The sequence below is a fragment of the Neopelma chrysocephalum genome, unplaced genomic scaffold (assembly GCF_003984885.1).
Source record: "Neopelma chrysocephalum unplaced genomic scaffold, ASM398488v2 Primary Assembly neopelma1_100, whole genome shotgun sequence".
NCBI lineage: Eukaryota > Metazoa > Chordata > Aves > Passeriformes > Pipridae > Neopelma > Neopelma chrysocephalum.
In genome coordinates this window covers 3984289-4007741 of record NW_020897763.1, presented here as the reverse complement: position 1 = coordinate 4007741, position 23453 = coordinate 3984289, and the positions used below count along the sequence as shown (strand labels likewise).

The window sequence follows — 23453 nt, the reverse complement described above, 5'->3', positions numbered from 1 at the left end:
AGAAGTTCAGCTGCCTCGGCACCACCGACAAGGACGTGCTCATCGGCGAGTTCCAGCGCCTGCTCGGCTTCCAGCTCAGCCCCGCCGGCTGCGCCTTCTTCCTCGACATGACCAACTGGTGCGGGCCGGGGCCGCGGGCGGGGCGGGTGCGGGGCCCGGGGGGCTCCGGGGCCGAGGGGCTGCGGGCACGGACCCCTCGGCCCGGGGCCCGCGGGCGCGGGCGGTGTTTGTGCCGGGCCCGGGGCCGCTCCTGGGGCTCGGGGGGGAGCGGGACGAGCCGTGGCCGGCGGCGCTGACCCCCGGCCCCGCTGGGGGTGCGGCCGTGCCCGTTCGCCGGTCCGAGGGCCGCGGGGCTGTTGGAGGGTGGCGAACCGACCTACGGGCCGTGTTGACGGGGGGGCCGCGGCCGGGGCCGGGCCGGGGCCCCGCGACACCGAACCGGGCTCAGGGGAGGGGGAGTTGCGGCAGGAAGGCGCTCGGGGGGCCCGGGAGCGGCCGCCGTGCACGGGGGAAAGTCACCGGGGGGTTCGGGGAAAACTCGGCGTGTGCTGCGGGCCGAGGGCCTCGAAACCCGCTGACTTTCGGTGTGTTTGGCTTTATAAAGGCTCCGTGTCACTGCCGAGGGAAAAAGCGGGCGCAGGTTGTCAGGGAAGCTGCGGCTCCAGAAAAACGTGGGAAAATGGTGAAAAACAGAAACCAGGAGTGTTCTCGTGCAGTGAGCCCAGTGACCGCGAAAATGTTGTGGAGCTGCTGCGGTGTGGATTTGGGGGGTTTGGCTCGTTATGAGCACCTGCCCCTCTCAGCCCATCTCCAGTGTCCTTTTCTTAGAGGTGGAACATCAAACCCAGAAGCCTCAGCTTTGAAACCTGAAATCCAAGGATAGGTCTGGATATCAACAGTTGGGAGAAAACTTGTGTGGAATCGTTGAGCTTATAAAGAGTGATAAGACAACTTTGTCAGTTCCTTGCTTTTGTCTTTCCCTCCTCCTCTGGTTCTATATTGAGTTATAGTGGCAAATCTGCATCTGTAGTGGGGGAGTAGGGAAATAGCAAGTAATTCCTTGTGTTTTATGAGCTGACACAACGTGAGAGAAGGTCTTGTGGAGTTCAGGCGTTTGCTCTGGAGAAGTGGTTGGTTCCCAGCAGAAGATGCTTTCCCACTTCTTTTTTCTTGGTGATATGACTAAAACTGGCCCTGCAGTGTAATCCTGGGGTTTTCTCTGAGTTTCCTGGGGGGAGCAGAGCTGAACCTGGAAGTTACTCATGGAGTTGCTGTGTGTAGCCAGAGTGTTCCTGGTTTGTGTTGAAGCAGCTCTTTCTCATTGGGAGTATTGAATTTGTGTTTGAATAACAGCATTTCAAAACCAAGGGCTTTTTCAGACTTTTAGTTACAGTTGAAGAAGATCTAAAGTGATTAAAATAGCTTTAATTTCCCAACTCTGGTGGCTAGTTTGGTTCTGAAAACATAAGTTTTCACATTTTTTTTCTGAAGTATGAGTTGATAAGCCTTGTGGGTGGATGGGTGTGTGCACAGGGTTTGTGCCCAGGCAGCCCGTGGGGTCGGTGGGCTGCGTGTGCTGGGACTGCTCTGGGGGTGCCTGTTCCCAGCCCGGGCAGGGGGCTGGCAGGGGCTGCTCCCCCCAGGTTGGTGCCATTCCTGGTGCCACTGTTTGCAGTCCTGCCCGGGGTCTGTCCCTGGTGCCGTCCCTGGTGCCACTGTTTGCGGTCCTGCCCTGTCCTGCTCAGGTCTGTCCCTGCCCTGCGGGGTCGTCGGCCCGGCGGGGCTGACCCCGCGCTCACCCCGCTCTCCTCAGCACACACGGTGCGCTCGGGACACGTGTTCCTGTTCTGGAAGCTCCTCTCCCGTGCCGTTGAGGGCCCCGTGCAATCCACGCTGCCCAGGTGGTTCAGGCATGGCCAGCCAGGTTTGCCTCGTGTGGCCTGGAGTTGGGGTCAGAGCCTTCTGGCATCGGGCTGTCCTGCAAATGATTTGTCTGGGTGAGACTGTCGGGTCACTTTTCCGTGTGTTAAAGGCATGGCGTGTTCCTGCAGGGATGATCCCTTCCTTCTGCAGCAGGACTGATGTTCACCTGCAGGAGATGGTGAGGGAGCTCGTGGTGGAGGTGACAACTGGGCAGACTGGGTTCTGTGTAACAACGTCCATGTGTGAGTTAATTAACAAAGACAGAAATAATTTCACTAGAACTTCTTCCCAGGTGTGAAAGCTGCCCTTTGGCAATAAATGTCGTCTCCAGACCTGCAATTCCTTCCCTGGTTTGTGCCTTTCACACACTGTAGTGAACAGAGGTTAATGTGCTTTGAAAGACCATTTCCAACAGCATCGTTAGTAATTGTGGTCAGTGGATTTACAGTGAATTTGCAGTTCTGCTGGAACAGAGGAAGTATTTTTAAATAGCTTGTTTGGCCGTTCTGGGGGGAAGATTAGTGGCTGACTGGGGAGGAGTGTAGATACCTGTGAGCAGCCTCAAAGTCTGTGCCCACTCCTCCAGTTCCCGGGAATTGCCCAATGCCCCTTTGGGATTCTGGCAGGCTGGGGCAGTGCTAAGGAACTGCCAGCTGGTTTTGTCAAGTGCTGCAGAAATGCTTCAGGTGGAGCATATGCATCTGAAGTTTCTGAGGCTGCTCCTTGATCTGCAAGAAATACAGGTTAAACCCTTTGTCTTTTCCCTGGTATTTATTAAACACTTCCCTAGAGTTCTGCCTCTGTGGAGCTGGGTTCTGTCCATGGGCTGTGCTGACTTCTTGCCTTCCCCAGAGCCCAGCTCTAGGCTCCCCAAGGGCAGCACATACCATCCCACTTTACCTTTTATTTATTTGTTTTCCATTCTGTGAGGCTGCGGAGGGAGAGGCTGAGCTTTCGCTTTCAGCCTAAAACCAAAAGTGAACTGTTGTGGCGTCCAAAATGTTTCTTCCTCTGGAGGAAACTCCAGGCAGTGAAGTCGGGAGGGTGTTTTGCTGCCATTGCATCCAGGATCAAATCCCCTGGGTTACCTGGTGTGCTTGGCTCTGCTCCCTCCCCTCCAGATGTTGGGCTGTGCCACAGGTGGGAGCAGGGGGCTCGTGGGAGGGATTTTTGTGGTGCAGTGAAGTCCCACGTGTTGCCTGCAGCTCCACAGGGATATGTGAGATGGGCAGGAGTGGGTTTGAACCCCTCCAGTCTCAGCCCACCTGCACGGGGAGCTCCTGGAACCCCATAAAAGTCATTGGATTTCTCTAAAGTTAGTGTGGAAATTGTACTGGGGCAATAAAAAGGAATGATTTTCTTTTAATTGAGGAGTGTGCCAGCTTTAAGGGTGAGAGGCTTGGAGCTTCTTTAGTTCTGTGAGAAAGTGAATTAGTTTGAAGTATCTGGTGGTGGTGGATTTAAAATCCATATTTCAGTGCAGTTGGGTGAGGGTTTCCTAGTTTGGAAGAATATATATATATATATCAGTAATTACATGTAATATTTCTTTACATTCTCTTTTTAGCTGTTGTTTAGAAAGCTGAATTTTTATTAGTCTAGTAGGTGTGTTATTTAATTGATGTGTGTCAGATAATGATGGTTTCCATTGTGCGGGGGGGAAGCTTTACTGTTGCAAAGTCTTTTGGATTCAGCTTTTGGATAAAAAAGGTCCATTTAAGGTTATTATTTTTAAGGTTGTCAGATCTCTGCTAGAGGTCCTTAGTTTTTTTCACCTGTTTAGGAGAATTTGTAGCTATGATTTAACTAGTACTCCCAGGGTGATGTTTTGCATGGAGATATTTATAAGTTCATTTCTGAAAATACTGCAGAAATCTGCAGTCAAACCTCGTTCTCTCTGGTGTCAGGTGTGGGGCAGTTCAGTGTGTGCGAGTGAGGGAGCAGGGCTGGGGATAGCAGTTCTTACCTCAGAAATCTGGGATTGTCCAGCACAGCAAGGAGAAAAATCTGGCACCTCTGTGCCTTTTCCTGGCTTTGGAGAGCAGGTGTTGGCTTTGAACAGAACTCAAATTGCCTTAGAGATGCCCGTTTCCATCCCTGCAGGTGGGCTGTTCAAATTCCTTATATCCACTGGAACACCTGTACTGCCCAGGTGGGCAACTGGATTGGGAGTCTAAAGACGTGGTTTAGCTAATAGGGGTTTTAATTAATTTTCCCATGGCTTAGTATAAGTGTCAGATTTGTGAGTTCTAGCAAAGATGATGTGCTTTCAGTACAGCTGAGGTCTGTGTGGGAAAGGTCTCTTTACACCTGATAGTTGTGCTACTCAGAGAAATGCTTGAGGTCTGTTGAAGTAAAACATCAGGGCATTAGAATTGAACAGAACAGACCCAGTCAGGAGGATTCTCTCATGTGGGATGTGTTTCTCACAGTAACACCAGCACCTGCTCCTGATTTGTATCCTCAGGTGTTTGCAGACCTGCTGTTAAAATCCAGTGTTCAGGTGCCCTCCCAGCCTTTAATTAAGGTGTCCTCTCCCTTTTGAGAGGGCAGTGGGGAATCCTCCTGTGGTGGAAGAGGCAGGAAATGAGATCTAATCTTCCAGGTCAATCCTCCCCCTTCCCTGGGAATGCCTGTGGGTTGTTCAGTCCTCACTCAGTGTCCTGGGGCAGTGACAGCAGCTCCTGTTCTTTGCTTCCCATGGTCCTTATCAGGTGATAGAGACCAGAGTCCCCTGTGCTGCTGTGACTCAGGACACGGGGTGTTTCTTTGAGCAATCCTGCTGTGACTCTGGTCGGGTTAATGTTTGTAGGTGGTGACCAGCTGGAGCAAGTCTGGTGACAAGAGGGAAGCACTGGGTTCCAGCCATCGATTGGGGTTTGATAAGCTTTAGTAGGGAGGAGAAGCTGAGCATTTAAACTCGATGTCTTTCTTGCTCTAACCCGGGGGGGGACCCACTGTCCTCCCAGGCAGAAGGGACACCCTAGAAGCAGATCTGGTGGTTCCTGATGGGCAGTGGCCAGGATGTCAGGACAGTCTGGGAGCTGTGCACGGATCATTTCCACCCTCGGGCTGGGGAGGGAAAAGGGGTTTTACACTGTTTGATCTGTTGTGGCTCACTTGAAACACTGTGGGTGTATCTTAGTGCATGAGAACCATCACAGACTGGTGCCTCTCTGTGTCCACAGCTGTCTCCTGATGCTACTAAAAATAACAACATTACAGAGTTAAACAATTTAAAAATATTTTCTTGGAAGCTTTTATCTAGTGTGTAAAAAAAAAAAAACTAAACCCACACCTCTTTTCTCCAGAGTAACTCAAGTGTTTGGCCTGATTATTTTGAATGAAATCTAGACTTTAAAGAAATTGTATTTTTAACTGTGGAACTTACTATAATTGTGCTCCAATGTACAAAACATTTAAAAATTGGGTGCCTGTGGCATGGAAGCATAAGCAGGCAACTGTAGCAGTAGGAAGTGGGTACAATATAATTTTGGTCCAGCTGAATTCTGCCTTACATGCCCCAACTTGTTCTCAGACAGTTTCTGCAGCTTAATCCCCCTTTACTTTCCTGCAGACAATTATAGATTGGTGACATAGTTCGTGCTGAGGAATTGGCAGTTCCAGAATCTCCTGTGTACTGGCAGCCCTTGCTGACTTTCCACTGGGAAGAGTTGTTGCCTGTTTTCAGTGGCAGCTCCTGCTGGGACATTCTCAGGATATTTTACCCCACACTTAGAGCTGCTGTGACCAGCTGCTTTGGGAGGGCTCAGCTGCTGGGGATGGCTCTGTGGGCTCGAGCTTGTAGTGCCATGGTTATGGTGCTGCTGCTGGGTGAGGGGCCTTGCCCAGGTGAGGGATGTGCTCAGCCCTGGGCAGGTATCAGGGGAAGGTTTCAGCAGCTGCTGTGGGTGTTTGTGTGCACACCAGAACTGCTTGAGGAAAGTGGTTTCCTTTGGTGCTGTGGGTGCTCTGAGGACGCTGTGGGTGCTCACTTTCTCTCCTTGTGCTGCCCCTGCAGAGCATGGGATGGCTTCTGTCATCAGGTTTCTGTTTTCTTCCTGGAACACCCCACTTGTATTTGGAACTGCTGCTTTCAGCTAAGACAATTACACCCTTTTCTGTGGCTTCATGTGAGAAAATACATAACCTTTGAATTAGCCAGCCCTTTCCCCCCCTCCTTCAGCTGTTTAAGTTCAGCTTAAAGCTTTCAGCTTCCCTCAGTGGTCGTTTTGCATCATCAAACCTCTTCTAAGGTAGTTTCCTAACCTCATGTGTAGAGTTAGTGTAAGTTTGGTGTAAGAGAGGTCAAGAATGAAGGTAACTGACACACAAATTTTGCTTTCTGAAATTCTCTCTATTGAAAGCTATTCACTGATTAAAATTCCAGTCCTTCAAACCATCTTGAGACTTTGCACATAATTGCCATGTGTCATCTCTGTTGAACATTTGAATTGAAAGCTCCAGGTAGAAGTGGTTCCCTGCCTCATGATGAGCCTGGCTCTTCCCCCCACCCTCTTCAACCTCCTCCAAGGCTTAGAGTGAGGCATCTCCTGCTTCAGGAGCGATGGGAGCTGTTGGAGATGTCCCAGCCTGGAGTGTCAGCAATCCCCCAGTTCCCTGAGAGCTGGGTGAGTAACATCCAACTGAGATAGTGGAAACTCAGAGGCAAGAGGAGTTGCCTCACTTGCATGTCCTGAGGGTTGCCCCGCTTGCATGTCCTCCATATGCATTTTTAGTCTCTACCCCTTGTTTCATGTAGAGATGTTCCATTATTAAGGAGTAAGAAATTATCCATCTGCTGCACTATTTCTTTTTGTTTTTTGACAATGGACACCTGATGGGGTGCTGTGGTGCCTGGTTACACGGTGCATTTGGAGAGCGAGGGAAGGCCTGTGAAGGTTGAGACTTGAGTTACAGAAGGAATTTTTACACCCCCCAAATCTATTTCTTAAAAAAAGGCATATCTTTGGCTTTTTCATCAAAGAATTTGACAATAAATGAAAATTTGCAGATTCCTGTAACATTTATAGTTCAAGTTCTCGTGTCCCTCGTCTTCTGTGTTTGGAGGACCTGGTTGTACAGCTCTTTTTCTGAGATGCTGAACTTCTTGATGCTGAAAGAAGTCTCGGTGTTCTGGGGAGCAGGAAGGTACTGGGCACGCGCTGTGCTTTTCGTGAGGCCACAGTAGCCTTGGTGCTTCGGTTTCTTCATTCTCCTGGAAAAACTCTGATTCAATTAATTAAAAAACCATTTCCACTTACCCGTGTGCTGATGGTTGTTTGTAGGACAGTGGGGCTGTGTAAGGAGGCCTCGAATTTGTGAACTGATTTGGAAGAGTTTCTTTTATTTTTGAATACTGCCGTGGTGACCTGGTTAATTGGGAGTAATTAATGCCTAAATATATTGGTTTAACATAACAAAAGGCTGTCTGGAAAAAAACAGGGAAGGGAAAGAAGGGCTCAGGATGAGCCACCTCTTTGCTAACACTTAAGAGTTGTTAAGGGACATCTCCAGAGCTATTAGCAGAGAAGGTTTTTAACTTGACTATTGTAATTTAGCTCCTGAGGCTTGAAACGAAGCAGCAGAGCAAAAGAACTGATCCGAAAAGGAACACTGGTGTTGTGTGGGAAAAGTGCTTGACACCTAAGAGTCATGGGATGCCCTTGGAGAGGAAGAAGTAGAGGTAGAGTGAATTTGGGTGATGTTGTGGAGCTCTAACCTGTATTTGCTGCCTCCTCCCCTCTCTCTCTTTGGAATCTCACTCTTAGGACTAAAATTGAGCGTGGTGCTGATTCCTGGGCTCACCTGCTCACTGGGGTGACTTGTGGCTGGAGGCTTTACCCAGGAGTTAGGCCCTGGATCCTGTCAGACCTGCTCTGTAAGTGTGGCAGGGCTGCACACTGCCGTGGCCTGGGACTGCTCTAAAAATGGAAAAATTGCTTAATTTCGGGAACGCAAGGAGGGCCTGGGACCTGGAGGGCCCTGTTAAGAAAGAGCTGCGTGGCCACCCCTGTAATTAGAAGAGCTCAGTCGTGTCAATTAAACTGGCTGCATTTGCAGAGTTGTTTGGTTTGTAATAGTAATTTATCTCCTTTGGCAGAGAGCAGAGGGGGAGTAAGTAGTGTGGTGAGTTTACTCCACTGAGGAGGAGTAACATCAAGCAGGCAGGGCTGTGTGAGCAGAAGCCTTTAGCTGATAACCCATCCTGCTGAGGGCTGACTGCTCCTGCCTGGCCCTGCAGTGTCTGCAGTTGAGACTGTGCAGTTACAGCTGGGCACGAGGGTAAATTAAAATAAAAATTACATATATTTTAAAGAACAGACAAGTTTCAGGGCCTTAAGTGTGTTTGCCCTTAAGCCATCTCTGTCATTAGGGTCGCATTGGTTGTGAGCTCCACTGATGCCGTGCAGGGTGTGCTGCTGGGGCTCTGCTGCCTGCACAGAACCAGGCTGCACAATTCACCTCTGCAAATGGCATTTTCCCCAGGGCACTGCCCTCCAGCTGATCTTGGGGGCTTGGGGCAGGGGAGGAGGGGGAGCACTGTCTCTGGGGAGCAGTGGGGCAGAGCTGGCAGCGTTGTGTGAGCGGGGAACCGACCGAGGTGTGAGCTGGGGGCACCTCTGGCACAGAGCTCCATCCCTATCTCCCGGGGCTGTCTGTGTCAACCAACGTGAACTCAAGGCAGATTTGCTTTGTCATCCTGACTTTGGCTTTTGCCACTGTGAGTTTCTCTTCAGTTTCTGGAAGCTTCTTTGCAGTTCTCTAGTGGGGAGTCCAAGAGACATCAGAACGCACAGAACGGCTCACCCTAAACAGCCCCCACCTCACAGATCACACGGTGGCAGTGGGGAGGTGGGTTTGGGCATATCTGATCACAAATGGTGGCAAATCTGTTTTTCAGCATGTGTTGTTCTTTAGTTAGTTTTTAACTCGATGCTGCAGAGGAGTGTTGTTGTTTCCCAATGGCAAAGAGCACTGAAATATGACCCCGGGAGAGGAGCGCTGGCCCCGGGCCTGTGTGCACAAATAGCCCACTACCTTCTGAAGCCTGTTTGCAGCCAAGCAAACAAACACACTGAGGCTGCCTCACACAGGAGAAATCTACCCCTCAGAGATTTCTTTTTTTCCTCTCAATGTCAATAGAACCTTAGTACAACTGATTCCAGAATCATCACTCACAAGATGTTGTGGTATGTCTGAAACTGTAGTTATGTAGTACTGGATTAGGAAGTGAAAGAGCTGCGTTGCTGTCTTTTGTAGCTCCTACAATACCTTTTGCCTTGGATTGCTGTACTACAGGAAGAAATCCTAGTGCAAACTAAGCTGCAGCTCATGGTGTTAGCTGGGTGAGCGAGCAGGAGTCTCTTGGCACAGCCCTGGTGTGAGTTATGTAAATCTTGTGCAGTGTATAAGCAACAGGCGGTTGGTGACGTAAAACTGAGCATTTGTCTCTGTTTACTGGCTGATGTGACATGGCCCCTTCCTGCAGCATTTGACTGAGCTGGCGGGATTAAATAGAGCCCTGACACTCCTAAGTAGAAAACGCCTCAGGCTGAATAATGGTTTCTGTCTGGAATTCAGGGTTCTGGCCGTGGCAGTGGGACCTGGTGGCTCTTGGGTCAGACCAAAGTCCACTCTGGGTGGTGAAGGTCTGGCTGTGGGGCTGGGGCTGCTGAATTGCTGATTGATCCCTGGGCCGTGTTGTGCAGGACGTTCCTCCAGTGCCTCCTTAGCGGGATGTCAGGAACTCCAGTGTCTCACACAGCACTTGTCTGCTGGCACTGGGATGGATTGGTTGCCAAACTATGGGGCTCTTTGGGTGCCCCCACCAAGGCTCTGCCCTTCTGACCCCAGCTCCAATGCAATCAGCTGCTGCACTTGAGCTCCCCTGAGTTTTCTGGGAGGAGAAAGCAGTGACACTGCTCCCATGCAGTTGGGATTTTATCCGGAGCGTCCAATTTGAATGTTTTTCCCATGAACAGTGTAGGAATTGAACAGGAGGCAGTTTGCTTCCCTCACCGTTTGAAGCCTCTTTCCAGCTGGCAAGCAGCCCCACAAGCCCTGTGTTTGCTCTTGCTCAGGGTCATGCTGCAAATGTTTCTCTTGCTTTCACCTTGGCTCTCTGGCTCTGGCTCGGACACATGATGCTCCACCACAGTACAGACCCTCAATATGTCACTGTGCCCACACAGTGCAGCTTCTGCAGGGCTTTGGTTTAGGTGGTGGTTCTCAGTTCCTGAAGGTTTGGGGTTTTTTTTTTCTATCCCGCTCAAAAAAGCAACACAGATTTCTGTAATCATGAATAAAAAGCAGTTGTTATGCCCATTGCATTTGGGGAGATTTTACTCATCTCCATTCTCACAGCACCCACTCACAACATGTAAATTAGGGCCACAACCTCTCAGACATGCATAAACAGAGGAATTACATGACTTGCCAAACACTTACGTAATAACTTAATAGTATATCGTGGAACTGAGCTAAGGCTCATGAATCCTCTTCCTGCCTGACTGTTCCTCTTCTCACATTAATTATCATGAGCTGCAGCTACACCACAGCTCAGGAATCAATAACATTTGTGGCTTTTTGAATGTCCTTAATATATCACAGGCTTGCACTGTCATTTGTCTTTATTCAGTGGGAACTTTTGACTCAGGTGGTTTATAAGTTCCTGTGAGTTGTGACTATCCAGAGCTGAGCAGGCACTTTAATGATGAGTAAATAGTTCCTACCTGATGGTATGTTTCAAAAGCAGCAGGGCTGGAGTTATTATCTGTAGCTACCAGTGCCCTTTGGCCTTGAGAGTTATCAGAAGAGCATTCCTTGTGTTCTGTTCCTCTTGTGCTCCTTTTGGACCTTCTGTACCAAAATAAAGTGGAGATGTTTGGCCCTCTGGAAATTAGCTCAGGAAACACGGCTGGTGGGAAGAAACTGCCCTGTGTTTGCCTCCACAGCTCTCCTCTCAGTTCAGCAAGCTTCAAAAAGAGCTTATGGGGTAGAGGTCTCCAAGATTTCCACTGAAAATAGAAGCAGAGTAGAAAAGTGGTCTAACCCAGTATCCCTAGCAAGGAAGAATGCTGTATTTTGAGCTCTGTTATCTTGGACTATGGAATCCTTATGTGGTAGAGATCAAAGGTTCAAAAAACACATGAGCAGCAGAGCTGTTATAGTCTGGGTATTTTTGCTGAACTGTTCAGGATGACACGTGCACCTGTGCAAAGGGCCTGACCCACCTGTACTGCAGGTTGTAATGTGCTTTTTTCCCTTTTAGGAATCTACAAGCTGCCATCGGAGCCTACTATGATTTCGAGAGTCCAAATATCAATGTCCCCTCGATGTCCTTTGTGGAAGATGTCACCATAGGTGAAGGGGAGTCCATCCCTCCCGATACCCAGTTTACAAAGACGTGGAGGATACAGAACACAGGTGAGGGTTGGGCTGCAGCAAACCCTGTGCAGCCAGGGGGATGCTGGCCCAGGGCAGGGGGCTCGTGTGCCCTCCCCTGGGCTGAGGGAGGTGCTGCCAACCTCTGCAATTCCTCCTCTTGGGTTGGCACAAACGCTTTGTGGCGGGATGTGCAGCTCGGTCAGGCCATCAGTCTGGTTCCTCGTGCCACCACACAAACACGCTCTAGGAAACCTGCAGGCAAACGAGGCAGTGACACAGGGTCATGTGGCAGCTCTCCTTTGCTTTTAATACATTTCTGGCAGAATTGCCTTGTCATGTTCCAAGAGGATGCAGGGCTGGAGAGACCACATTCCAGTTCAAAATAAGTCAAAGCAGGGGCTGGGATCCGGGAAGTGAGACTGGGCAAAGTGCATTCCCAGTGCTTGATCTGTTGGGATGCACTCAGAGAGAGGTGCATGGATGCAAAGGAATCCCTTGTCCTCAAGCAGTGCACTGACAGGATGTTGCACAAACATTTAAAATGTGTGTCTGAATTTAATTGCCCTGCTTGCAGTTGTGTGAGGGAGAATGGTCACACACTGAGGGCTGACACTGGGAGTCATCACAAGTCAGGTTCAGCTCTCCCAGGATTTCTGCTTGGGAATAGCTGCAGTACTTGGGCAGAATATCCAAGTATGACAGAGACTAAAACCACACTAAAAATATAAGAGTATTTCATCAGGACACATGGAGGTGTTTAAGAACACTGATTTATAGAGACTGTGTTCTAGAGAAAGGGCTTAATATTTCGGTTTACTTTTTCTGCCTCCTTCTGTTTGACAGTACAATGAAAGGGTGACATGTGGAACTTGCTTAAACTCCAATACTGTGAAAAATGGGCAATTTTTTTATAACTGTCTCAAATACAGGTCTTACAGATCTAGTAAGTGTGGCAGGTCTTGTTTCTTCACTCTTAATCTCTCAATTTGTATGTGATATGACTACACCCCTGTCTTGGGCCCTTCAGACTCCTCCCTTTCTTGTCCCTCTGATGTGCTCTTTCCTGCATGTAAATTCAGCCTTAACATCTCAGTTCAAGTGATGTTTCATTGTCCTTGGGATGTTTGACCTTCTGAAATCCGTGGGCCTTCTAAAATGAGGGGCGGGAACTCACCTTGGCTTGGGAGTTGCTGGCGAGGCCAGCATTTGTTTTGGCTTCTGTGTGGGTTAAAGCCCAGCTTGTCGGGCAGTCCAGGCAGTCCCTCCTGCCCTAACGGTGGTGCTGGAGGCCAGGGCTCAGTCAGTGAAATGCAGCTTCACTTACTGGCTGTGACTGTGCAGTGTGGGGAGCACTGCAGCACTCGAAAACCATTTTACCGTTTAATTAAGGTACAATATCAAAGGGCTGTAATGTTTCCAGATAATATCTACTTGTTAGGCAGGTAACTGAAGCAGTGCCAAGGTTTTTAACATCTCTCCAAGAGCCCTTGATTACACGACTTGAGCTCTAGCACAGGGAATACCTGAGGAATATGTCACTGTTGTGTTCTGGGTCTGACGAGTGTGACAGGCAGAGCTCAGGGATTGGCACTTTGAGGTGTGTCAGCTGGTTCTCCCATGTGTCATTAAAACCAGTGCCCTGCTCTGGTACCTGCAGGGTGGTGCTGCCTTGTCTGCCAAAAGAGCAGTTTGTGTAGTAGAACCACTGCTGAAAGGGCAGCAGGATTTAACAACCTGGCTTCCTCCCCACACTCTGCCTCCTGCTGCTGCTGCTGGCTCTGCAGGACACTCACTGCAATTTATCATCTCCTGAGAGATGAGTGTCCTGAAATAGAATGACATAATCATAATTTCATTTTATGGGGCTTATCAGTTGCAGCATTCTAGGCACCTTGCAAGCCTAAAGCCATTAAACCTGATAAAAATCACATAAATTATTTAATCTAAACTGTGTTGCTGGGCTGCCAACCTCTGCAGATGAGACTTGGTGCTCAAGTGCCCCACACCCCAGGCTGAGGTCAGCCAGGCACCCAGATCCTCTTTCAGAGCCCTCCTCTCTCAGCACCTTTCCAGCTGGTGCATCCCTCATGCTGAACATCCCGCTGCACTCATGCACATCCTGCTTTCCCTGAGAGGCTGTGAATTCCACAGACAAGGGCTTGACAAGAAAACCAGTCCCTGCCATGTCTTTGCTGAAGTATCCCCAGGGATTAAATTAGCAGGCAAGCTGTTGCAAAGGATACTCCTCGGGGTAACCTGAGGTCAGAGCAGGCTCTGCCGTGCTCGCCCTGGACCACACGGAGCAGTTCCCAGCTCCATGGTGGTTCAGGCTTCTCACAGCCAGTTCTGTCAACCTCAGCCAAGCAGGAGATATTCTCAAAGTTGTTGTCTTAGTCAGGTCACGTGACTGGGAAAGAAGCAAAAGAAAATTCTGCTAAACTGATTTTTCACGAGTCTCAGAAACACTTTTTCTTTCTGTCTGCCCCAACACTTGTTATCCTTGGTGGCTGTACCTGCACTCAGGAACTGTTTTCTCTCTCTCTGATTGCCAGGTCACGCTGTCAGTCCAGTGTCTGCAGTCTAAACATGGATCTCCACAGATAAATCATATGTTCACAACCCTTCCCACCTTTGCACGAGGCTGAGAAAAGGGTTGGTGCAAGGAGGGAAATAAATCCATTTAGGAAGTAGTGCTGGCACTTGAGTTGTAGCTCAAACTATGAGTTCCTCCTGAGACTGCTAGCAGGCTTAGAAGGGAAGGAATCCCTGAAAGGAGATGTTGCCAACACTTTGTATCAAGAACAGGTATTTGATGTGGCGTGACTCAGGAGCTGCATGCAGGGAGGCAGAAATGGAGGACACACACAAAGACCCCCCGGTGCTGCTCTTGTCACTGCCTCTGGAGAAAGGGACCTGTGTGTCAGTTATGTTGATTTATTTTTTTTTTTCCAGCAGTTACACTGGGACTTGGAGAATTTTCCTGTGTAACGAAGACCTAGAGATTAGTCAAATAGAAATATCATTTGTTCTGCTGGTCCCTAAATGCACCAGTTAAGCCTGGTCTGAAAACTCTATTTATTCTTCCTCAGCATCCACTGCTCCTGTGTCCTGTTGGTTTCCTCTGACTGTCTGACAATTGCACAGCTGTTGTAATGAACGTGTTTCATCCCGTCTTACACAACAAAGCTTTTCCTGGTGCACCGTCAGTAATTCCCTCTCCTGTCTAATCCCAGGGACAGAGGCGTGGCCTCCAGGGGTTTGCCTGAAGTACGTGGGGGGCGACCAGTTTGGGCACGTGAACATGGTGATGGTGAGGTCCCTGGAGCCGCAGGAGATGGCCGATGTCAGCGTGCAGATGTGCAGCCCCAGCACTGCCGGCATGTACCAGGGCCAGTGGCGGATGTGCACTGCCACGGGACTCTACTACGGAGGTGAGTGGCCCCTTCCCAGCACTCCAGGCTCTCCCTGGCATTCCCAGTGCAGACAGCACGGGCACCACTGGCCCCTGCACTGATAACAGAGCAGGAGGGCAGAGCTCTGCCAGCCCCGGCCTAAATATAGAACATGGAATGCAGGAAAACATCAAGGGAGCTGCTTTGTTGTCTTGGTCAGCACAGAACTGTTTTCTAAACACTGGAGCGAATTACAGGTTACACAAAACTCTGGAAAACAAAGGGACTTGCACAGCTCTCCTGGAGGCTCTTTCCCAGTTGATCCTTGTCAGGATTCTTTCCCAGTTTGCCAGTGCTGAACACCGTGAACTGCATAGGAACATAAAATCTGTTACTGGTGAAAGCCTCCTGTGAGAAATGAATGCCCAGGTTTTAATGCAGTGATTTAGTGCATCCCCTGCAAGCCATTTCTCTGTTTAAAGAACACGTTTTGCTGTTTTGCCTCAGCCTGGGCCTCCAACGCCTGCCTTTGGTGCAGCCTTCCAGCCCTTTTCTGCCAACTTTAGTTCACACTGAGAACAGCTTTGTGTCTCTGGCAGTTTGGAGCATCCCAAGTTTCAGAGTTTGAGCGAGAGGTGTTGGCACTTGGAGGCACAAATCCCAGTGCCCAGAGGGAGGGGGCTGCTGGCAGCGCTGGCACTGCTGCACCTCCTGGGTGCAGAGGAGGGGAGGGATGGGGCAGGGGGACCCCGCGACAGGGGGACCCCGGGACGGGGGGACCCTGCGACAGGGCGTGCGGGGCCGCGCGCGGGCGGCAGAGGGCGCTGCGGGGCCGCTGCTCTGCAACCGCACCGGCACTGGGCTGTACTGGGATGTACTGGGGTGTGCTGGGGGGTCCCAGCCCTGGCAGGATGCAAGGGTCCCTAAGCAAGTCGTGTGTCCCTAAGGTACAACCCCGCTGTCCTTAATTCACTCCTAAAATTCAAACTGCTGAGCCTGCTAAACTGGGGGCACTGGAACCAGTATTGCTTTAAACTATTGGTCTTTTTCTTGCTGGTGTAAAGGATGGAATTCGTGTTCTGTTTTGCTCCTTCTGCCCCTTCTTCACGAACTCCGATGTAAGTGACAGCCCAAATGTGCCTCTTTTTCCACAGATGTCATCTGGGTGATCCTCAGCGTGGAAGTTGGAGGACTTCTGGGTGTCACACAGCAGCTGTCATCCTTTGAAACAGAGTTCAACACGCAGCCACATCGCAAGGTAGAAGGAAACTTTAACCCGTTCGCCTCTCCACAGAAGAACAGGCAACCAGATGAAAACAACCTAAAAGACCCTGGGGGTTCCGAGCTAGGCACAATCAGCAAAAACACATGGGGGCCTGCTCCTGACCAAATCGAACAAGATCAGAATGGACTGTCACAAAACTCTGTAAATCTCTCCCCCAGCAGTCACTCGAACAACTTGTCGGTAGTGACGTACAGTAAGGTAGGTGCCCTGGGGGAGCAGGAGAACGGGTAGGGGAGGAGCCAGGCAGGTGTGTGATTGCTCTTCCTTCCAAACTGCAAAGCCCTTTCCTTCTGCTTCTGCCAGACCTGCTAAGGAAGGTTCTGAATTTGACTGTCTGACTCTGCCAACTCCTCATGTTATATTAAAATATTTTTGCCTCTGATAGACTCTACCAGATCCACCTTTTTGTTTTCACTTCAAGTCCTTCTTTAAATTTATATAACCTTGTTTGGCTGCTGTAACTGCAAGTGGCTGGAGCCTGCTCCGGTCGTGTGCAAATAAGTCAAAATATCTCTCTAGATGTGTCCTGAGTTTGACATAATTTCGAACAGAGAACAAATATCCACACCCCCAAACTTCAGATTAACCAGATAACTTCTTTTTAACTGATGCGGGGGAGAGCTCACCATTTGATCCCAGAAGCTGCCTGTCAGGAACAGTCAATCAAAGGACTGTTCCTGTCTATGTCCTTGTCTTGTTTATAATTGTAGGTGACTTTTAAATTATCTTTACTTTAAATCTCTCTCAAAAGCTTGCTTGGTGGATGCTATATGAGTCTGAGTGATATTTTGACTGTTTTTATTTGCTTGTGTGTGAAAAATTAATTGCAGGATTATTTACAATTCAGAATCCACCTGTTAATGCAGCAGTATGTGTAGGTGTGTACTGTCGTATGTCAAACTAGTTTGATTTTTAAAATCCTTTAAAAATGCTTTACTGTACTTTGAGCAGGCTGTGTAGGACAATAACACTTGGTTGCTGAATGACTTAATAAAGCCCTACTGTTAGTTCACCTACAGCACTTTAGTTCCTCCCTGGATGACCTGCCTGTCCTCTGCCAGTGGACCATGTTTTAGTGACCTTTGCACCAGGGCTGTGCCAACCTGCCACCCTCCTGTGCTCTGCTCCCAAGCACCACGGCTGGGCTGGCTGCTGCTGCACGACTCTGCTCACTGACAGTGGAGTTGTTTGCTTGGAAGTGATTCTGCTGTCAGTGGAACACCCCCCGAGTTAGCAGTGCTGCCAGTGGGGCCTGGTGCTCCCCGGGGCTGGGGCTGGGTGAGGAACCAGAGCCCCTGGGAGCTGCAGCTGTGCTGGGGGAGAGAGACCAACAGGAGAGTGAAGCCCCACCTGGGAGGTGTCACTAGGTTGAAGTGAGCTGGTTACCTGGTGACCCAGAGCTCAGGATCCTTGCTCTGGGCAGTCACAATCTAACCCCACACGGAGGGCAGGTGACCTTTCCTCCCCTTTTTTGTTGTTGTTTTGTTTTGGGGTTGGTTTTTGTTTGTTTCTTTTTGTATTTACAGAATATTCTTGGGTGGATTTGAGGTGGATAATCCAAGATTAAAGCAGATGTTTTGTTTGCTTGTTTCAGAAGGGATAATTTTATGGTCCTTTTTGGTCGGGTCCGTGTGAAAGTTCATTGATTTTGGAGGTTTCTTTGTCTCTGCTGCAGTGTTTCTGTTTGTGACACAGTAGAACAAGGTAGCTTCTCCTCTGGAGGCTGTTCAGGTAGGCCTGAAGATCAGAGTCCTGTTCCAGCCTTGCCCATCCTGCCCAGAGCAAGAGGCTTTCTGCCACTGACCCAATATTCATATTGATACGGTTCTGGTTCTGTAGTGAACAAGTTTGAGGGAGTTGGACATCCCAGACATTTATTTCTCTTGGGCAGGACCTGTGATATTTTAGTCCCCAGGGAATGAGGGAATCCCTGGTCGTGTTTGAGGGGCTGTTTGGTGAGATGTGCAAAGGGGATGGGTGAGGTCTGGTGAGGTGTTCAGAAGGGCCTGGGTCGTGTAGTTAGAAGTAAAATAAGCCCTTAGATATTTCTCGGATCCCTGTGGAGGATTCCTGTGCTGAGAGGCTGTTGGGGAACCCAGCCATGCAGTGCACAAGACCATGAAATCTTTGAGATAAGATGAGCAGTTTCTGGCATCTGCAGCTGTAAAACATGCTCGAAGTTGCCAGACCTTGTCGGAATTAGCTCTCCCTCTGGTGCACTGAGCAGGTGTGGCTTGTCCTCTAAAATTCCCTGTTGGAGTCAGGATCTTGGTGATGCTGATGTGCCATCTGCTGCTGGGTTAGACAAGTACAGCAGCATTTCACACCTGGAGACATTCAAAATGCTTTGATACAGCAGCAGAGAGGATGTGATGTGGGTGCTCTGCTCAGTGGAACAAACTTTCCTAGGGAGAACCAAACAAAACCATATACAGAATTCCCTATCAGTGGATGAGATGAAACCTGTGGGTGGTTGAAACAAATGGTGCCCTTTATTCCTGCTGTGGTGAGCACCTTCCTGGGCCCCCTGCCTGCCTTCCCCATGCACTGTGGGGAGGCTGCAGGCCAGGGCCTGCCTGGGCTTTGCTTGAAGCATGTTGTTGTTGTTAAATCTATTCCCAGTGGGGTTTTTGCATGTTCTTAGATGTAAAGATGTGCTTAAGTGCAGGATAGGATGCTTCTCTCGGGGTAGGGATGAGCTGCACTGGATCCCAGATATCCCCATGCACGGGTGTTTTATTCTCTGGCAGTCGCTTTCTCTGAGAGCTGAGGCTGATACAGCTTCCTCCTATTTACTCCTCCTGTCTCATAGCAACCCTGCACAGTCACTGGTGCTCTCTTGTGACTGGCTTTTCCATTAAAAGCCCAAGATCCAGTCTTACAGTGCCTGGGAATTAGTTTAATTGCTTAACCGAGGGAAGAAACGTACAGGTTTCCATGTCTGTATGGATCAGAAGTGAATAGCCATATCCTGACGTTTAGATTGTACTTATCTCTATATAAAATCCATAGATCTGTATCTAAATCTGGTGTCCAGATGAATCGAGGAGTTACTGCTCCCTGTGCCATGCAGAAAACTGCACATGGAAGTTGTGATTCTGCAAAGATTTGCCTAGACAGGACACTGGGCATTGTCTCCACCACAGCAAATGGTGCCTGACTGCCCTGATCCTGACTTGTGTTGCTCTTCAAACCCCAGTGAAATAGAAACATATTGGAGATCAGAGCATTAAAATCTGAACTCCTTTTTTCCTGCTGTGTTTATGCTCCCCATCTCCCTCCATTCTGTGTGGAGCTGAGCTCTAATCCATGCTACCTGGCAGCTTTCTGTACATAAGGGGAAACCAACCCTGTGTCCTTGGAGCCTTTAACTGGCTTCCCCTCCCTGTGCTTAAATGTTGCTGTGGCTTCCAGAGGCTTCTCCCAAACCAGGACCTCCAGTTTGCAGATTTTTGGAGTACCTGTGTAAACTTTAAGACAGATTTTTTTTCACTGGAAACTGGTCATCAGGCTGTCTTTGTGGGTGAGGACAATCCCCCATAAATGTTTGCATCCATGGAGGAGAGCAGCTCCTTCCCTCGTGGTGTGTGGGTCACCACGTGGCTCCGTTCATTTGGACACAGTGAGGGAATACTGGACTGGGAGCTGCCATGGCTGCACCTGCAGCTGTGGTGGCATGAGCTGGTTTGCTTCTCTGGTGAGAGACTGGGGTGTTTGGGTGCTGCCTGTCAGCTCACCCGTGATACTCAGCTGTCTGTGTGCTTCCAGACTGTGGGAAGTGCCCAACAGTCTGATTTGAGCTAAACTTTGCTCCACTGCAGCCCAGCAGCACATCAGTGAGCTGTGTGTGGAACTCAGGGAGGTACCTGAGCCCTGTCACCTCCTCACCTGTGGGCACCTGAACCAGCCCTGCCCATGCCTGCTCCAACAGGGTTCTGAACTTCCCGGGGGTCTCCCTGCCATGTTTGCACTGCATGCATGGAATAAACTCGAGTGCTGGGTGCTCTGCTCTCTTTTGTGCTGCTTGACGTCAGTGAGGTGAGAGCAGTGGGGCAGGAGTGGCCTGAGGGGCTGGGACTGGGCAGCCACTGTCAGTGTGCTCTGGGAAACTCCTGTATTGCTGTGCATCCACCTCCTTCCCTGGAAGTGTACCTGCACTGCTGGTGACTCACTCACAGAGGTGAAATAAAGAGCTGTCTGAAAGCCTGTGTGTGATGGTTTATGAAAGATTCACTTAACCCTCACTTTGTTCCCGGCACAGGTGACTCCATTACAGAGCTCAGTATTCACAAAGGCTTTAACTCCCCAAAACATCTCACCTCCCTTCTAGATGCACAAGTCAAATGATAATTTATACCAGTAGTTGTCGTGCAGAGTCTTTTCTTGGAAAATCATGGTCCTGTGTTCTCACACACTGGTCTGTGTGAAGAGCCTGGTGCTCCCACCAGCAAGTGAGCAATTACTTCTGGGGAACATTCTGGAAGAACTGAAAGTGAATTTGCAAAGCTGCAGCTGAGCTTTTCATAAAGACAGTGATCCCACTTGGAGAATAGACGGGAATGCACCAAAAATAGTGGGAATAATCCTTCCATTGAAACAACTTGGAAAAACTGCAATTGTCTGCAGAATTATTTTTGCATGTTTGTTATGTAAAATGCTGCATAGAGGGGATAATTAGTCTCGAAAATGTCATAGCAGGGTTTGGTATTTACGTTGCAGCAGTAACTGAAGTTTTCTGGTATCAAACCCTTGTGCTGTGCACGGTGAATAAATGTGGTGGGACACTGGCTCTGCAGAGCCTGGGCCTGGCTGAGCAGGGGACAGGGTGTGTCGGGGAGGGGGAGCTGCTAAACCAGGGTCTGTGCTAAACCAGCTCTCACTTGGCTTACAGAGGCACAAGTGGTGTTTGATTTCGTGTGTTCTCGTGTGCATAATGAATCTGGGGTAGGTGAAGTGCCTGAAGAGTGGCAATCCCCAGAGAAAACGTTTGGGGCTTTTTCCTGGTGAAATTCCTTACGTCAGGAGGAGCTGAGCGTGGTCATGGATTCTGGGACTGCTCCTGGCATTGCCCAAGGAGCTCATTCCGGGGTGTTGGGTGTTCAGGGCAGTGGGGCAGAGCTGTACATACTGAGGAATCTGCCACACTGAAGGTGAGCTAAATTCTGGGTTTAATTGACACAGGATTAGATCATTGTGTAGCTTTGAATTACGTGCTACAGGAACCAGTACCTGAAGATCCAGAGGGTTTCCCTGCAGAGAGGTCCCTCCATCCAAACCCAGTGAGGAGCTGCTCTGCTGGGCTGGACTGAGGGGTGGTGACTGGCACTTCTGTGCACCACAGGGGAGCAGGGCCTCGTGGCACCCCCAGGTTAAAGCAGGGCGGTGTTGCGTGGAACGTCCCCTGTGGGGTGACACGGGGTGGGTAACGGGGTGAGGGGCACCCTGGGTGTTCCTGGCAGGGGGGCAGGGGATGGTTAAACCCCTCCCCAGTGCTCGCCAGGCAGTGCCTCAAACAAAGCCTTGTGTACAGGTAGCTCAAAGATGAAGCAAATTCTGGCAAATGTGTCTGTACAGGAAATCAGCAGCAAATCCTGTGTTCCTTCTGCAGAGCAATAAGTACAATGGCTTAATCCCTGTGAGGTGAGACTGCTTGGGATCCTGCTCCTATGTTGCTTTCCTTCTGTGTCCTTTTCTTGTGCAATTGTTCACACCATCTTAATGTTTCTCTGCTGCTCCTCCCCTTCCCCCTGTTTCTGTGACTATTTTTCAGAAGTGTTGGGTAGCTCAGCCTGGATTTTGTTGGGAGTGTCTCCTTCCTGAGGTGAACTGTCATGCTGGAATCTGCTGGCTGTTCTCTTTTGAAAAGCTTTACAAACTGGGCCTGCAGCATATTCCCGGGGTAGAAGCGTGTTTGTTTTTCCATCACTTGCATGTATTTCTGTCTGCAAACAGCAATTTCCACATTCCCAGTCTTTCATACTTCCCACACAGTTCAGGAGATGTCCTGGTTAATTGTCTGCTCATCCTCCTCTTTGTTGAATTCTGAGAGCTGCTTCATTTTACCACTCACTTGTATTTAGCACCTGATGTATCCCAAAGAATGAACTTTTTCTCTCCAGCTGTAGCAAGATCCCAGACTGCTCCTGGTGCTTCCTTCCTCGTGCAGCTCTGCAGCAGAGCTCTCCAGCCTGGGCTTTGCTGGGGACATTGACATTTTTATATGATCCGTGTTCAGACTCGTGGCTCCAGGCCCTGGCTCCTGCAGTGAGGGGGTTGTGGAATTGTGGGAGAACATGCAGAGAAAGGTGTTTCCCTTGAAACTTGCCCTGTTAAAGGCAGGGTGGTGAAAACTGTGGTCAGAGCTTCATGTACAACCTGAGCAGGAATGGCTTTGGCTCTCTGTGCTCTCAGCTGCCCTGCTGTGTGCTGGGAAGAGCTGGACTGTGTTTAGAAGCATTTGCATAATGGTTCACCAACTGATGATGAGACATAACGAGCTTTTCTCCCTCCTCTGCCTCCTGACCACAGTGTGTGTCAGGTCTTACAGGAGGGTTTCGGGAGGGGATTTACCTTCATCGCTGACAAACTTCATCTTCCTGTGAGCTGGGGGATCTCTCATGCTGCCTGTGGTTCTTTCTTTTGCTTCCTGATGAAACCCCAGATAGCTGATCCAAACAATAGAAGTTACAAAAGGAGTGCATGTTAATTCGAGACCCGTGACTAGATCTGACATTTTAGGTGACTCACTTCAGGATGTAAAGGAGGGAAATGGATTCTGTAGGAAGCATTTTGGGTTTTTGGTAAATGTTGTGGTTGATTTCACCGAAGGCAAATGTGTATTGTTACCTTGAGAGAGCACAGATGGCAGTTGTGGGATCATGGGTTTCCAAATCTTCACTTTTTTTCTGAAATAGCCTCTTACCCAGTTCCAGCCCTGTAACTGCTGTGGTCTCTGGGACAGACTGGGGAGGCTGCAGGGGCTGGGCCTGCAGCTGTTGTAGCATCTGTAGGGGATTCTGGTGTAGGAAACACCAGTTATTTTGTGGCCTTGGCCTAAAAAACACCTGAGAGAGGTAAGTGATGGCATTTGCCCTCTCTGGGGAAAGCAGCCCTGGAAGTGTCTGTGAGGCTGGACAGGCACAGGCACGGTGGGGGAGAGGGGCTGCTTTTGGGGGGAAGCCAGGGCTGGGCAGGATTTGGAGTGAGCACTGAGCCCTCTGTTTGTTGCCTGTTGAATTGATCATGTCTCCAACTTTCTTTCAGGGTTTCCACGGTCCTTATCCCTTCGGACAGTCTTAAAACACAAAAACACAAAACGGGTATCGACAAGAGGAGAATTTAAGAGAAAACTGACTTTTGGGGGAAGGGAGGGGGTTCATGTGGCAGACAGACACAGCGTGGACCCCCCTCCTCTGCCTCCGTGTTCTGGATAAAGAAGAAAAAACAAAAACCCAGTAACTTAA

General features: G+C 49.6%; 1 protein-coding gene across 1 annotated transcript in view; it reads left to right on the top strand.

Moving 5' to 3' along the window:
* Positions 1-23453, top strand: part of CUNH6orf106 (chromosome unknown C6orf106 homolog) — a 28738-nt gene extending 5285 nt beyond the window's left edge. The window contains exons 2-6 of the mRNA XM_027695050.1: positions 3-118; positions 11198-11352; positions 14547-14744; positions 15860-16188; positions 23254-23453. Of these exons, the coding sequence (XP_027550851.1) occupies positions 3-118; positions 11198-11352; positions 14547-14744; positions 15860-16188; positions 23254-23289 (834 nt within the window). The 3' untranslated portion in view covers positions 23290-23453. The remainder of the gene's footprint in view (positions 1-2; positions 119-11197; positions 11353-14546; positions 14745-15859; positions 16189-23253) is intronic.